General features: G+C 40.9%; 1 protein-coding gene and 1 long non-coding RNA gene across 8 annotated transcripts in view; both read left to right on the forward strand.

The window, feature by feature from the left end:
- The window catches only part of LOC125889140 (eukaryotic translation initiation factor 4 gamma 1-like), a 52,776-nt gene extending 51,235 nt beyond the window's left edge, over nucleotides 1–1,541 (forward strand). For all 7 annotated transcript variants that reach the window (XM_049576864.1, XM_049576866.1, XM_049576867.1 and 4 more), the window contains one exon: nucleotides 145–1,541. In XM_049576864.1, the coding sequence (XP_049432821.1) occupies nucleotides 145–326 (182 nt within the window). In that variant the 3' untranslated portion in view covers nucleotides 327–1,541. The remainder of the gene's footprint in view (nucleotides 1–144) is intronic.
- A 3,085-nt stretch (nucleotides 1,542–4,626) lies between these two features.
- LOC125889203 (uncharacterized) lies at nucleotides 4,627–12,354 on the forward strand. Its single transcript, XR_007449422.1, has 3 exons — nucleotides 4,627–7,230; nucleotides 11,274–11,374; nucleotides 12,323–12,354. It is a non-coding gene; the product is annotated as an uncharacterized LOC125889203 (long non-coding RNA).
- The last annotated feature ends 425 nt before the right edge of the window (nucleotides 12,355–12,779 follow it).

Genomic DNA, 12,779 nt, shown 5'->3' on the forward strand with positions numbered 1-12,779 from the left:
ATGTTTGTTACCATTGTCAGAGACTCTAAAGTTTAGTTTGTGAGCATTAGTTTAGCTCTCTGATGTAAAACTGGTTTAAAAATTTCTGTTGAAATTGTCATGAAACGTCTTGTGATCATTGTTCGCCTCTCCTCCCTCCTTCAGATCTCCTGCGGATGTTCTTTGACACCCTTTACGACGAGGACGTGATCAAAGAGGAGGCCTTCTACAAGTGGGAGTCCAGCAAAGACCCCGCTGAGCAGCAGGGCAAGGGCGTGGCCCTCAAGTCCGTCACCGCCTTCTTCACTTGGCTCCGCGAGGCCGAGGACGAGTCGGACAACAGCTAGGGGCCCTTCGGACCGCTGGGAGAACTGGTGGGAGTTCAAAGAGGATCCTTGAGGGGAGCGGACGTGCTGTGGATGATTCAGACGACCCTGAATCTGCAAAATCCTTCTGCATAAACAGAAAAAAAGCAAGAAAAAAATTCTTCAACTGGGAGAGATTGTATTATGGATCGAACGTTCGATCGTGTTTTTTTTTTTTTTTTCTTTGTTTTGGGTTTCTTTTTTTTTTTTCCTTGCGCAACTGAATGTCTTTTTTGAATGAAAAAAATGAAAATACAGGAATAAATAGAGAGAATAGATATGAGATAAAGAGAATGCTGAGAAGCGTTACAAGCCGTGGGAGATGATGCTGTTTCCTTAAGTATTTTTTTTTTTTTAATTTTTTTTTTTTTTTTTTTTTTTTTTGAGGTTTATCTCCTGTTTTCAGATGGCTTTTCCTCGCCACGGCAACACTATTCAAGACACTTTGCTTAATGACAGATATAAAAAAAGAAACTTTAAAAGGCTGTTCACATTTATATTTTTGAAGACTTCATCCTTTGTCATGTGAACACGACACAGCAACATTGTCATGTCACATGTACGGTGTTTGATCTACATGAGACGCTTATGTAGACGGCTAGCGCTTTGTTTCTCTTTTTTTCCAGTGTTGGATGGTTGGAGTGTGTGTTTTATAATAAAATAGAAAACTACAAAGAAGAGCGGAGAGAGCTGTCTAACGGACACTTGAGACAGGAGTTAAAGTAACGGTTGTGGACTCCCGAGGATTTCACGCAGACTTTATGAGGACGGTGTCACTGAGGAGAGGGGGCGATGAACATTGACCATTTTGCTGCTGGGGGGCGATGACGCTTCCCTGACGCCCCTCGACCCCACCCTAATCCCCCATATACCCTCCCATGTGTCTGTTTTACTTGTTTCCTGCGCTTCAAAAAACAAACGGTGGACTGAGAGGGGAGAGCAGTGTGAGGGCTCACGTCTGCACCCTCCTACGAAACCTGTCGTCGGATTTTAAAAAGATAAAATAACGTTATCGAAACTTGAAAAAAGTATACAGACAAAAATCCACTTTAATGAAAAAGGACTTTAAAAAAGTTTAACAGTACGAATCCTAAGGCCTTTTCTGCTTCCATGAGTGGAAATGCATTTCAGGAGAGTTCTGTAAATATATAAAATGTTTGTTTTCTGTTGTTGTTTTTTTTTTTTCTTTTTTTTTTTTTCAAAGAAGACATGCTAACGTAATGCCATGTAATTTCCCTTCCTCTGAAACAAAATGGCAGTCTTTTCCCTGTATTTATATTTTTCTCTCCTCAGCCGGCAGAAGGTGCTTGTAATTATCCAACCCAAGTCATTGATTACAATTTAATTGAAAATTTGTAAATACTTTTTTGCTTTACTTTATTAAAAAGATATTTAATTAAAGTAAAATTAATGCCTCTTTTCACATCCAAAACTGGAAGAGATAATAAAGATCGTTGCCAATAAAAGAAAAACTCCCATACTTGTGCTTTTTGTGAAGAAAGTTAAGAGGCTGATGTTGGACTGGCCCACTATTTTCCATCTGTTGTGCCCCACAACAGAGCCGATCACTTCTAGTGTACATGAGCTGTCAGCAGTCAGAGTATGCTCTGTGGATTGCACAAGTGTGGTTTTTACACTGTTTTGTTTTATTTTATAAGCATGGTTTGTTCTCGCAGCCAACTGGGCCGCCAAATATGTAGTATCGCATTATAGCTTGTCAACAACAACAACCAGACTGCATAGAGGAGTCTCAGACGCAGCTGACAGACATGTCAGTCACTTTGTGAGCTGCAGTTAAACTGTCAAACCAGGAAGGCAGGTTTTACGAAACACATTTTAGGGTTTTGCCATGCTGGGTATGAGATTTTCACGGGACAATAATCATCTCAGAAAATATTGCGGTTTCATGGTATCACAACAGACTTTATATAATTATAATTACTATCAGTCAGAATGATCCTCAAAGGAATTAAAACAGACAGGTTATTTGTGGTTAAACAAATATTTTATTACTTTATTTGAATCTTGAAACAATTTTTCATGGTTTTAGTCGGGCTTACACAACAAAGATGGATTTATACTTGTGCGTCATCTCTATGCAGAGCCTACGCTGTAGTCTATACACGTGGCCTACACCGTTGTGAGGAGTTATTCTTGTGTGGTGGTGTGTCTGTGTCACTCTGCAGTTACACCTCCAAAGCACTAGTCTGCGGTGGGGTTTCTGTGAAGTGCTGTAAAATTTAGTTGATTCAAAACACACATTAAACATGGCTTAATAGAGACAGTTTCAAACACAAGTACACAAATCAGCTTCACTATAACTCGCAGCATTCACAGACAAACACTTGTCTTTGTCTGGACACATTTTCCCCACAAATACAGCATGCTAATGTTATTAGCACAAGCCTATGGTATTTTACGTTGTATAGATTAGCCTAGCAGCTAGCTGACTTTTTCTCTACTCATATGAAGCCAGGGACAACAGCAACATTTAACAAAGATAACGTTACAAAATTCAGCTCCATTACAGCTCACAAGGTTCACTGACAACTGAAAACACGTTTTCCAAACAAATACAACATGCTAACGTTATTAGCACAAGCCTATGGCATTTTACATTGTATAAATTAGCCTAGCAACTTAAATAGATTTTCTCTTACGTCATGTTAACTTACTGATTGTGTCAAGGCTTCTTGGGTCAAGGTCCATTTATTGTCTTTTTCTAGAGCTTTCAGCCACATGGGCTTCATCTGTGAATAGAGTTGAAAAAGCCAGTAAGTGGAGCTTGATTTTTTTGTTTCTTTGTGGTCAAACTATGAACTGTTAAACGTAAACTTTCAACTCTTCTATCAGTGATCATTACCAGCACATGCTGTCATGTTTTAACATGGTTTCATGTTTGTAAACGGGACAGTATTACATGATTACTGACTGTTGAGCAGATGCTAATGAGGCCTTAGCTATAGGCTGCTATCTGTAGCTAACAAGTGTCCCTATTTCTCAGGTAGCCTCTGACCACATTTCCTCTTACTGGGTTTCTTTAGTGAGGAGGTGACACTAGATACTGTTCATCAGAGCTCTGATGACCTTATGTCCTCTGTCCTTATTCTGAAGTACAAGGGTGAAACACCTGTACTGTCTGGTAATGTGAACGCTAATTAGCATTTAGCATCTAACAACTACTCTGAGTTCATGAGGGCTGTAGTTGCTATCATGTATCTGTTGTTTACTGATACCCAAGATTGAACACTGATAGTACTCCAAGTCCCTGAGGCAGTGTCTTGTGACAGTCTGCTGACCAAAGCTGCTCAGCCGGCCAAGAGTGCTGCGGCTGCTGGGAGAGATGATGTAACGGGCAGCTCGGACTACAGACTAGGAAAAAAATGAATGAAGCATCTGTGGAGTCTGGAACATGTTTGTAAAGTGACTGTTGCCGGACTTCTTGGGGAACTCCAGAAAATAACTCTTGGCCCTCGAACCTTCACTGTTTGGTTACATGAGTCGTTGGCGAAGGTTCAGATGGACAAACAGAAACATAACAATGATTCTGCAGAGCTCTAAACTTTAAGGTTTCCATGCACAGGATTTGACTCTGATTGCAGTGGGATTCTATCATTGTGTGCTCTTTAGAGAGAGGTGTTTGATGATTTTATTTAACCTCATATGGTGCCGTTAAATACTGAAGTCTGATCAGATTTATCTGCATCCTAAAGGTTGGGAGCACTGCAGTATTCTTGATTCGCTGTAATTTGAACTTTACCTGAAGACGATTCTGATCAATAACGATTACAATATCATCCATGGCTACAAAAAAAAAAAACGTCTTAATTCTGATTTGCTGTAGTCTATGCAAGTTATACTCTTGTGAAGGCTGCCCTGATTTGATCCAACATTCATTAACCTAACACGTGCATAAGTGCAGTTTTTGGCAGGTCATCCTGTCCTGTACACTCCGAGCACAAACAGTGGATTTTCACTCTTTACCAGCATCAAGCAAAGTCGCTGTTGGAGGTAAAACTGACATGTAACTTTCTTGCTTGCAAAGTTGGTTGTACGAATAGTTTAGGGAGCCATGTGCATGTACAAAATGTGCATTTTATTTCCTTTACAATGTTAACAAAACAAAAATTAAAATCGGTTAGTGCCCACATACAGTGGCATGCCAAAGTTTGGGCCCCCCTGGTCAAAATTACGTTTACTAGTTAAGTTAGTAGAAGATGAACTGATCTCCAAAAGGCATGAAGTTAAGCATGAAATATTTATTTAATATCTTCAGCAAGATTACTTTTTGATTTCAGTCTTTTCCAGTTTAAAAAATACCAAAAAAGGAAAAGGGCCTGAAGCAACAGTTTGGGCACCGTGCATGGTCAGTGCTCAGTAGCGCCCCCTTTGGCAGGTATCATCTAAACACTTTGTGGATCCAGCTCAGAGTCTCTCAGTTCTTGTTTGGAGGATTTTCAGCCATTCTTCCTGCAAAAGGCTTCTAGCTCTGTGAGATTCTTGGGCCGTCTTCATGCTCTGCTCTTTGAGCTCTATCCACAAATGTTTAATGATGTTTAGGTCGGGGGGCTGTGAGGGGCGTGGCCAAACCTTCAGCTGGCTCCTCTTGAGGTCGTCCATTGTGGATCTGGAGGTGTGTTTAGGATCATTGTCCTGTTGTAGAAGCCATCCTCTCTTCATCTGCAGCTTTTTTACAGATGCTGTGATGTCTGGAATTTAACTGAATCCATTCTTCCCTCTACCTGTGAAATGTTCCCCGTGCCACTGGCTGCAACACAAGCCCAAAGCATCATCCATCCACCCCCGTGTTTAACAGTTTGTTCTCCAAACATACCTTTGCTCATTGTGTCCACAAAGTTCTGTTTTACCTTCATCAGTCCACAGGACTTGTTTCCAAAAAGCATCAGGCTTGTTCACATGTTCCTTTGCAAACTTGTGAGGCTGAATGTTGTGGTGAGGACACAGGAAAGGTTTTCTTCTGATGACTCTTCCATGAAGCTCATATTTGTCCAGGTGTGTCTGCACACAATAATAATTTTTTTATAAAAAGAAAATCCATGATAATACACAATAAATGCAAGATTAAAAGAAGTTGTCTATCTGATATGTATTTGTAGAAATTAAAAATAAAATCACAAGGCAGAGAGCTGTATGAAGCGAGCTAATCCTGTCTTTTCCCTTTTAACAGAACAGTGAGTAATCAGATTTTTTATTTAATGTGGTTTAGAAAGGGATCCCATACTTAATCAAGGATCTCAATGGAGCCCTTTAATGAGTATTTTATTTCCTCTTATTGAGATAGTACAGTACGTCTTTGATCCAGTGAGTAAAGGAAGATGGGTGTGCATGTTTCCCTTTTAAGGCTTCGTGCAAATAACGAAGGAAAAGTGATACAGTTGGCTTCAGTCTTACATATCATGCAGGGTTATGCAGAGGTTAAAGGTCACTGGTTTTGTTCAGAGATTCTGAGATGAGGGACCAAACATCTTGAGGCACAGCACAGGACCAGAACACTGGGGCATGAGTAGTGGGAGATATGTTGCAATGATTTCATGACAAGCTAACGTCTGGGAAGTATTTAGACATTTCCTGTATTTTCCAGTGGGTGTGATGCAGAATATTACATTTCATTATGCCATGCCTGGCCCAGATTAAAGAGGCATGGACTCTTTTTAAGATCGACTGTTATAATTCCTCTGTAATAACTTTACAGTGCTTCACATGGGTTGCATGAAGGTAGGGCAGGAATCTGGGGCAGAACTGTATGTACCAACTAAGTCTGACAGATTACGAAGGAAACTGACAGTTTTCTGGAGATTAAATTTACTGCGGAGTAGTTCAAATGAGGAAAACATCCCATCTGAGTGCAGATCAATAAAAGCGTTAATGCTTGTTTTCTGTCAATGTATGAATGTCTTATCTCTGGGATGTTAAAGAGAAGGACGACCGTCAAAAATGATTTCGTATCTGCGTCCAGATTTCAGTGGTTGACTTCACAGTTTCATTTTTGGTGAAACCTGCTGATAATAATATCAGGCATGACAATGATTTAAGAGTGTGTTGTGAAGTGTATCTGCTCCAGGATCTTCATATAGCCACTTTATTAGGTACACCTTGCTAGTACCAGGTTGGACCCCCTTTTAATTCTTGGTGTCACAGATTCAACAAGGTGCTGGAAACATTGCTCAGAGATGTTGGTCCATATTGACATGATGACATCACACAGTTGCTGCACATCCATGATGAGAATCTCCCGTTCCAGCACATCCCAAAGGTGCTCTATTGGACTGAGATCTGGTGACTGTGGAGGCCATTGGAGTACAGTGAACTCATTGTCATGTTTGAGATGATGTGAGCTTTGTGACATGGTGCGTTATCCTGCTGGAAGTAGCCATCAGAAGATGGGTACACTGTGGTCATAAAGGGATGGACACGCTCAGCAACAATACTCAGGTAAGCTGTGGAAGCGTCCAATGGGGAGATCAAACAGGAGAGGTGACATGCAGCAAGTCTTTTCTTTAATTTTCCAGCACCATGTTCTCAGGCACCAACAACACCAGACACAGACTGACTGGCTTTTATACCTTTCCTGGCATGTACCAAAAATAACAATGAAAGTCACCTGAATAAATATACAATAAATATTTACATAAGACCATCACCAAACCATAAATACATCAGCAATAAATGTATACAAACCAAAACCCATTACTTAAATAACCCTAAATAATTTACGTCAATATTTACACATGTACACAAAACTAAAACTCCCCTCTGCCTGCCTCCTACTTGGTTTCTCCCTCCTGGAACTAATTAAAGGTGCTGGAACACAGTGGGAACTCTTTTGCCCGAACACGGTCAGGAAAGAGGAAGAAGACAGGCAGAGGTAAGTTTATGCTCACAAAGACAATTAACACAAAAAACTTTGCTCATACTGAGTCTCACTTTATCCTTCAAACTACACAGTTTACTGCTTCAATGAGTCAGTAAACAATCTATATTCTATGTATATTCACAAGTCAAAACTGAGGTGGAACAGCCTGGCGTCCTCCCTGTGAGCCATGTGCTCGGCAAACTGTGACACAAAGAAATGGAACAAATACACGAAAACAATTAACTTAATAAAACTTTTTTTTAAAAAAATAGTGTTTCATTTAATTCAGTACATACCAAATGTGTGTTTTCAAATTATTTTCAATTTCAATTTACCATTATAACCTATCATGTATTCATTCTCTGATCATGAAGATAAATACAACTGGTAACACTGGTCAGTTGTTACACACCAGCAGCAGCAGCAGCCTGAAGCGTTGATACAAGGCAGGATGGATCCATGCTTCCATCTGAATGTGGTTTTTCCAATCTTCTATTGTCCAGTTTTGGTGAGAAAACCCGTGTGAATTGTAGCCTCAGTTTCCTGTTGTTAGCTGACAGGAGTGGCACCTGGTGTGGTCTTCTGCTGCTGTAGCCCATCTGCTTCAAGGTTGGACAAGGTGTTGTTGCTTCAGAGATGCTCTTCTGCACACCTTGGTTGGAACCAGTGCTTATTTGACTTCCTGTTGCCTTTCTATCATCTTGAACCAGTCTGGCCATTCTCCTCTGACCTCTGGCATCAACAAGGCATTTTGGCTCACTGGATATTTTCTCTTTTTGGGACCATCCTCTGTAAACCCTAGAGATGGTTGTGCTGAAAATCCCAGTAAATACTCAGAGCAGCCCGTCTGGCACCAACAACCATGCCACGTTCAAAGTCACTTCAATCACCTTTCTTCATCATTCTGATGCTCCGTTTGAACTTCAGCAGCTCGTCTTCACCATGTCTACATGACTAAATGCACTGAGTTACCGCTACGTGATTGGCTCATTAACTAAAGTGGCCGCTGAGTGTATGTTAGATGCCCAGTAATATGCCAAAAACTCTTGTCAAGCCCAGTGATGCACAAACTCTACATGTGAAAGAAAAGGATCGGGACAGGTTGTGAATATCCAGCGTTCAGCGTACATGTTCGTCACATGTTCATGTCAGCTCCCTCTGGATGCTCCAGTTTCCTCTCAGTCCAAAGACTTGCAGCTCAGATTAGCTGGAGCCTCTCCTGGATAATAAAAGTATTCTTAAGCAGCGGTACAGAAACCACTGCAGTTGGACTGTTGCTCTGCAGAGTTCTTAAAAAAAAAAAAAAGCTGCTCTTATATCACCACCTTTCTGTCAGAAGGACTCCATATAATCCACATCTGGGAATAAGCGTTTGCTGTGTACTTTCCTTTTGGTACATTGGAAGAAAGTTGCCAGCGGAAGTCTCCAGACAGAACAGAAATATCAGCGCAGGGGGAGTGGGGAGTGGGGAGTGGGCTTCACTCTCTGGCTCTCAGCCTGAACACTCAGCCCTCAACACCAGCCAGAAATAGAAAGTGTGGATGTCCTGGGCAGTTTCTCAGTGCATCTTGGCCCAAAAGAGTTTGTATGCTCAGCAAACTTTGCTTCAACAAATAATGAAAAAATAACCCCAGCATTCCCACATTTCTACTTTCAACATTTGCAGACAGTCGATGATGTTTGATCACTTCAGACCCACACCCGCAGACTTGGAGTCGCACCTCCCTCTTAACTGCTTCCTTTACAGCCAAACACCCGAGCTCAGATGTTCTGTGTTAAGCAGCACATCACACAATAGATGTACAGCAGAAACCTTTGTAAGCTGTAACTCAACCTCTGTGTAACCTTACCCAGAGTCAGGCCATCATCTCAAACTGCCCTTATCAGCTTATCTCACTTGTTACGAGACCCGCTCCCTCCCTGCTGACATGCTCGGCCTTATCTCTAACCCGCTTTCACTCGGCTGCGGTATCACCGTCAGCTGGCCCCAGTTTTCAGATGACATTTTCACACTGTTGCGTCACCGGAGGACCTATCATTCCTTTCCATGTAATCCTTCCAAAGTATATTTGCACAGCATATTGTGAACAGGTAAGCAGCCAGGCGGGCACTGTACAGTTTGTTAGAGTTCAGATTCTACAGGAGGAAGATCTTGAAAGACCTTACTGACACTGCAGTCCTACTGACAGTCTTTTCCATTTGGATCAGTGTGTTTCCAGCTATTAATCTTGTGAGTAACTCACAGGTTTAAGTCAGCTCTGAGCTGAAAACACTGCTTCTAAGTAGTAGTCATCTCTGCAGTGGTGTCATCCATCACTTCCCAACGTCTTTACACAGTAAGATGAGTAAAGACTGACAGGAACAACTATTGGACATTTCCTACACATGTTCAAGGTCCCTAGAGAAGGGATCTTCAATGTTTTTCAGCCAAGGACCCCTCAGTACATTTATTGTATAAAACTGAGCTGCATTTTGGTTCTGCAATGTGTCGGGTCGCCTAAAGTACCATGTATGAACATACTCTTTTATGGTGCGCACAATACTAAGCTATTAAAAGAAATATTGGCAGATTCATACGTATATTTATACGTTGTGTACGTTTCAGACGTATTTCAGAGTCCTTACACTTGAAGTAATAATGCAGCTCTTTGACCAATATGTTTGTCCCTTGTGCCTCAGCTCTGCAGAGCCTACACACGTGGCAGACACCGCCATGAGCATTTATACTTGGTGTGTCCTGTGTCACTCTGGAGTTACACCTCCAAAACACTGGTTTCTGTGAAGTGCTGTGAAGTTAAGTTGATTCAAAACATTAAACACTCATTAAACACTCATTAAACATACATTAAACATGGCTTAATAGAGACAGTTTCAAACACAAGTACACAAATCAGCTTCACTATAACTCGCAGCATTCACAGACAAACACTTGTCTTTATCTGGACACATTTTCCCCACAAATACAACATGCTAACGTTATTAGCACAAGCCTATGGTATTTTACATTGTGTAAATTAGCCTAGCAGCTAGCTGACTTTTCCTCTGCTCATATGAAGCCAGGGACAACAGCAACATGTAACAAAGGTAACGTTACAAAATTCAGCTCCATTACAGCTCACAAGGTTCACTGACAAAACAACTGTCTTACACTAAACATGTTTTCCAAACAAATACAACATGCTAACGTTATTAGCACAAGCCTATGGCATTTTACATTGTATAAATTAGCCTAGCAGCTAGCAGACTTTTCCTCTGCTCATATGAAGCCAGGATAAATCACACATGAATTAAAATGCTATTTTAGTGGAGGCTTTATTGTCTTCACAATTTATTGTTTCTTATCTGTGAAATTAAAGTAAATCAAAGCTTTGTTTCCACTGAGGGAAATGGTTTCAGCTCACAGAGACAGACAGGAGGTCTGCGTCGCTGCAGTATGTAGTTACATTTCTGGGGAGGTGCACGTCAGACTTTGAAGCAGGTTTAACAATCACGGCTAGAAACGCTGCACGTGACTCACTAAAAAACAAATGGGTTTTGTTGTTTGTTGGTCTTAAAGTTTTCTGCAGCTCGGCAACCATCTGGCCTAAATGACACACCATCCATCATCCTGTCCACCTCCCTGTGACAAAATCAGCTCATGTATATGTAATCAGTACTACGTCACTGTAGAAATGTGGATCTGGGGGCGTCGGTAGCTTAGTGGATAGTGCCGGCGCCCCATGTATAGAGGTGATGCCTTGCTGCAGCTGGCGTGAGACTCTGGTTTTGCGACCCTTCGCTGCATGTCGTCCCCCCTCTCTCTCTCTATTTCACTCTGTCCTGTTCATTAAAGGCTAAAAACCCAGAAAAATCTTAAAAGAAAATAAAAAGAAGATGTGGATTTGAAAATGTACATATGTAACATATCCTTGGTTTTCAGGAACGTACAGTGCCGCCATTTTTTTGGTGCCTGGGCTGACTAGCGCCATCATCAGATCAAAATTCTAATTTTACAGTTACAAACTAATGACTTAAAACATTTGTGCTAAATATGAATATTTTTTATTTTATTCCAGCTCATTACTTCAGAGATGAACCCACAGGACCTTCAGTTCCTGGATTAGCAAACACAGACTGTCTGGATGTGATTCAGCTGGAGTATTTTAAAAAGCAGGAGGTCTGTACGGAGAGGAGTTTCTGGTTCTTGGGTTTGACATTTACTTAAGATTGCACATCTGCTTGATGGTTTGAAGATAACACCATCTGCAAAATGTTTTTAAATACATTTCCTCTGTAGTGTGTGTCTGCATCTGCTGCATGTTAATCTGTTTTATATGGTTTATAGAACATCCTTCTGTGCACATCTGGTGACTGTTAGAATGGCTGCTGGATTTCATCTCTGATTGTGATGTCGGTGAACTGAGGCAAATCTAAAAAGATATACACGTTAATACAGAAGAAAATGGCTACTACAGCCAGAAACCAAAAGAGAGCTTATACATGTATTTTCTATAATTTTTATTTCCAATTCCGAAGCTCTCTACACATGGTCAGGAACAAGTTACTATTCTAGTGGAGCAAAACTGAATCTGGTATTTATTTTTAATGATGTCAAAGTAGTTTAATGTAGATATATTGAGGAGTAAATGTTTGGGATCAGCATACAAAATACAGTTCATTAATGCTGAGATGTAAAATGCAAACTCAAAGATCGTAGAAGCTATAACCCCCATATCCCAGGTACAAGTACGGCAAACTCTAAGCCATATACCTCCTCACTGGCAGCTCTGGCCCTGGTTTATGGAGGACACAACATCTGTCTCCTCTTCACACTCGAGTCCAGCTTCAGTATTCACCATCCTAAAAACAGTAGAGGGCGCCATTGCACTGTGTATACCTGCTACATTCAGTCGAACTGAAGGTTTTCATGACAGCTATCTTCTGAAATAACTGCAACAGACCACAAATCTAAACACATTGGATATAGGTGGTCTGTGCTTGATTTTTTTTCTTTCCAAAACCAATTTCAGTGAGTAAAACCTAAAGTACATGAAAATCTGAGTGTGTTCGTCTGAGTCTGAGAAATGTAATGTCCTTACTGAATCCTGTGTTTCTGTCCCTACAGAACTGACTTTACAGCTGGAACAGCACTCCAGTTGATGCTTGGTAATTTCTCAGTAAAACGCAATATATTAATTTATTCCTGCTTTTTAATTCAGTCTGCTGTTGTCTCTAATATGTGCACGTATGTGTTGTGTGTTCCACCAGTCGCTCCTCACCTGTCTCTTAGGTGTCCTCGGTGTGTTCTCCTGCTCTTTACACCTGTCGCTGATTTCTCGCTGCAGTCTCCCCAGGTGCACAAACAATACATGTTTTTGGAAACACTTCTTTTTCCACAGGACTGTGGCGTTAATGCGAGCATGAGACCCATGCAGTGGTGTATCCCAGTTAAATGTGAAGAAAAGTAAAACTTATCATTGTGGAGAATGATATAAATATTTCATATGTATTAAGGTTATTGATACTCTTAAATGTACACATTTTAAATTTCCAACAATGAGGACATGTAAATGAGATGCCAG

The sequence above is a fragment of the Epinephelus fuscoguttatus genome, linkage group LG5, assembly GCF_011397635.1.
Source record: "Epinephelus fuscoguttatus linkage group LG5, E.fuscoguttatus.final_Chr_v1".
NCBI classification, from domain to species: Eukaryota; Metazoa; Chordata; class Actinopteri; order Perciformes; family Serranidae; genus Epinephelus; species Epinephelus fuscoguttatus.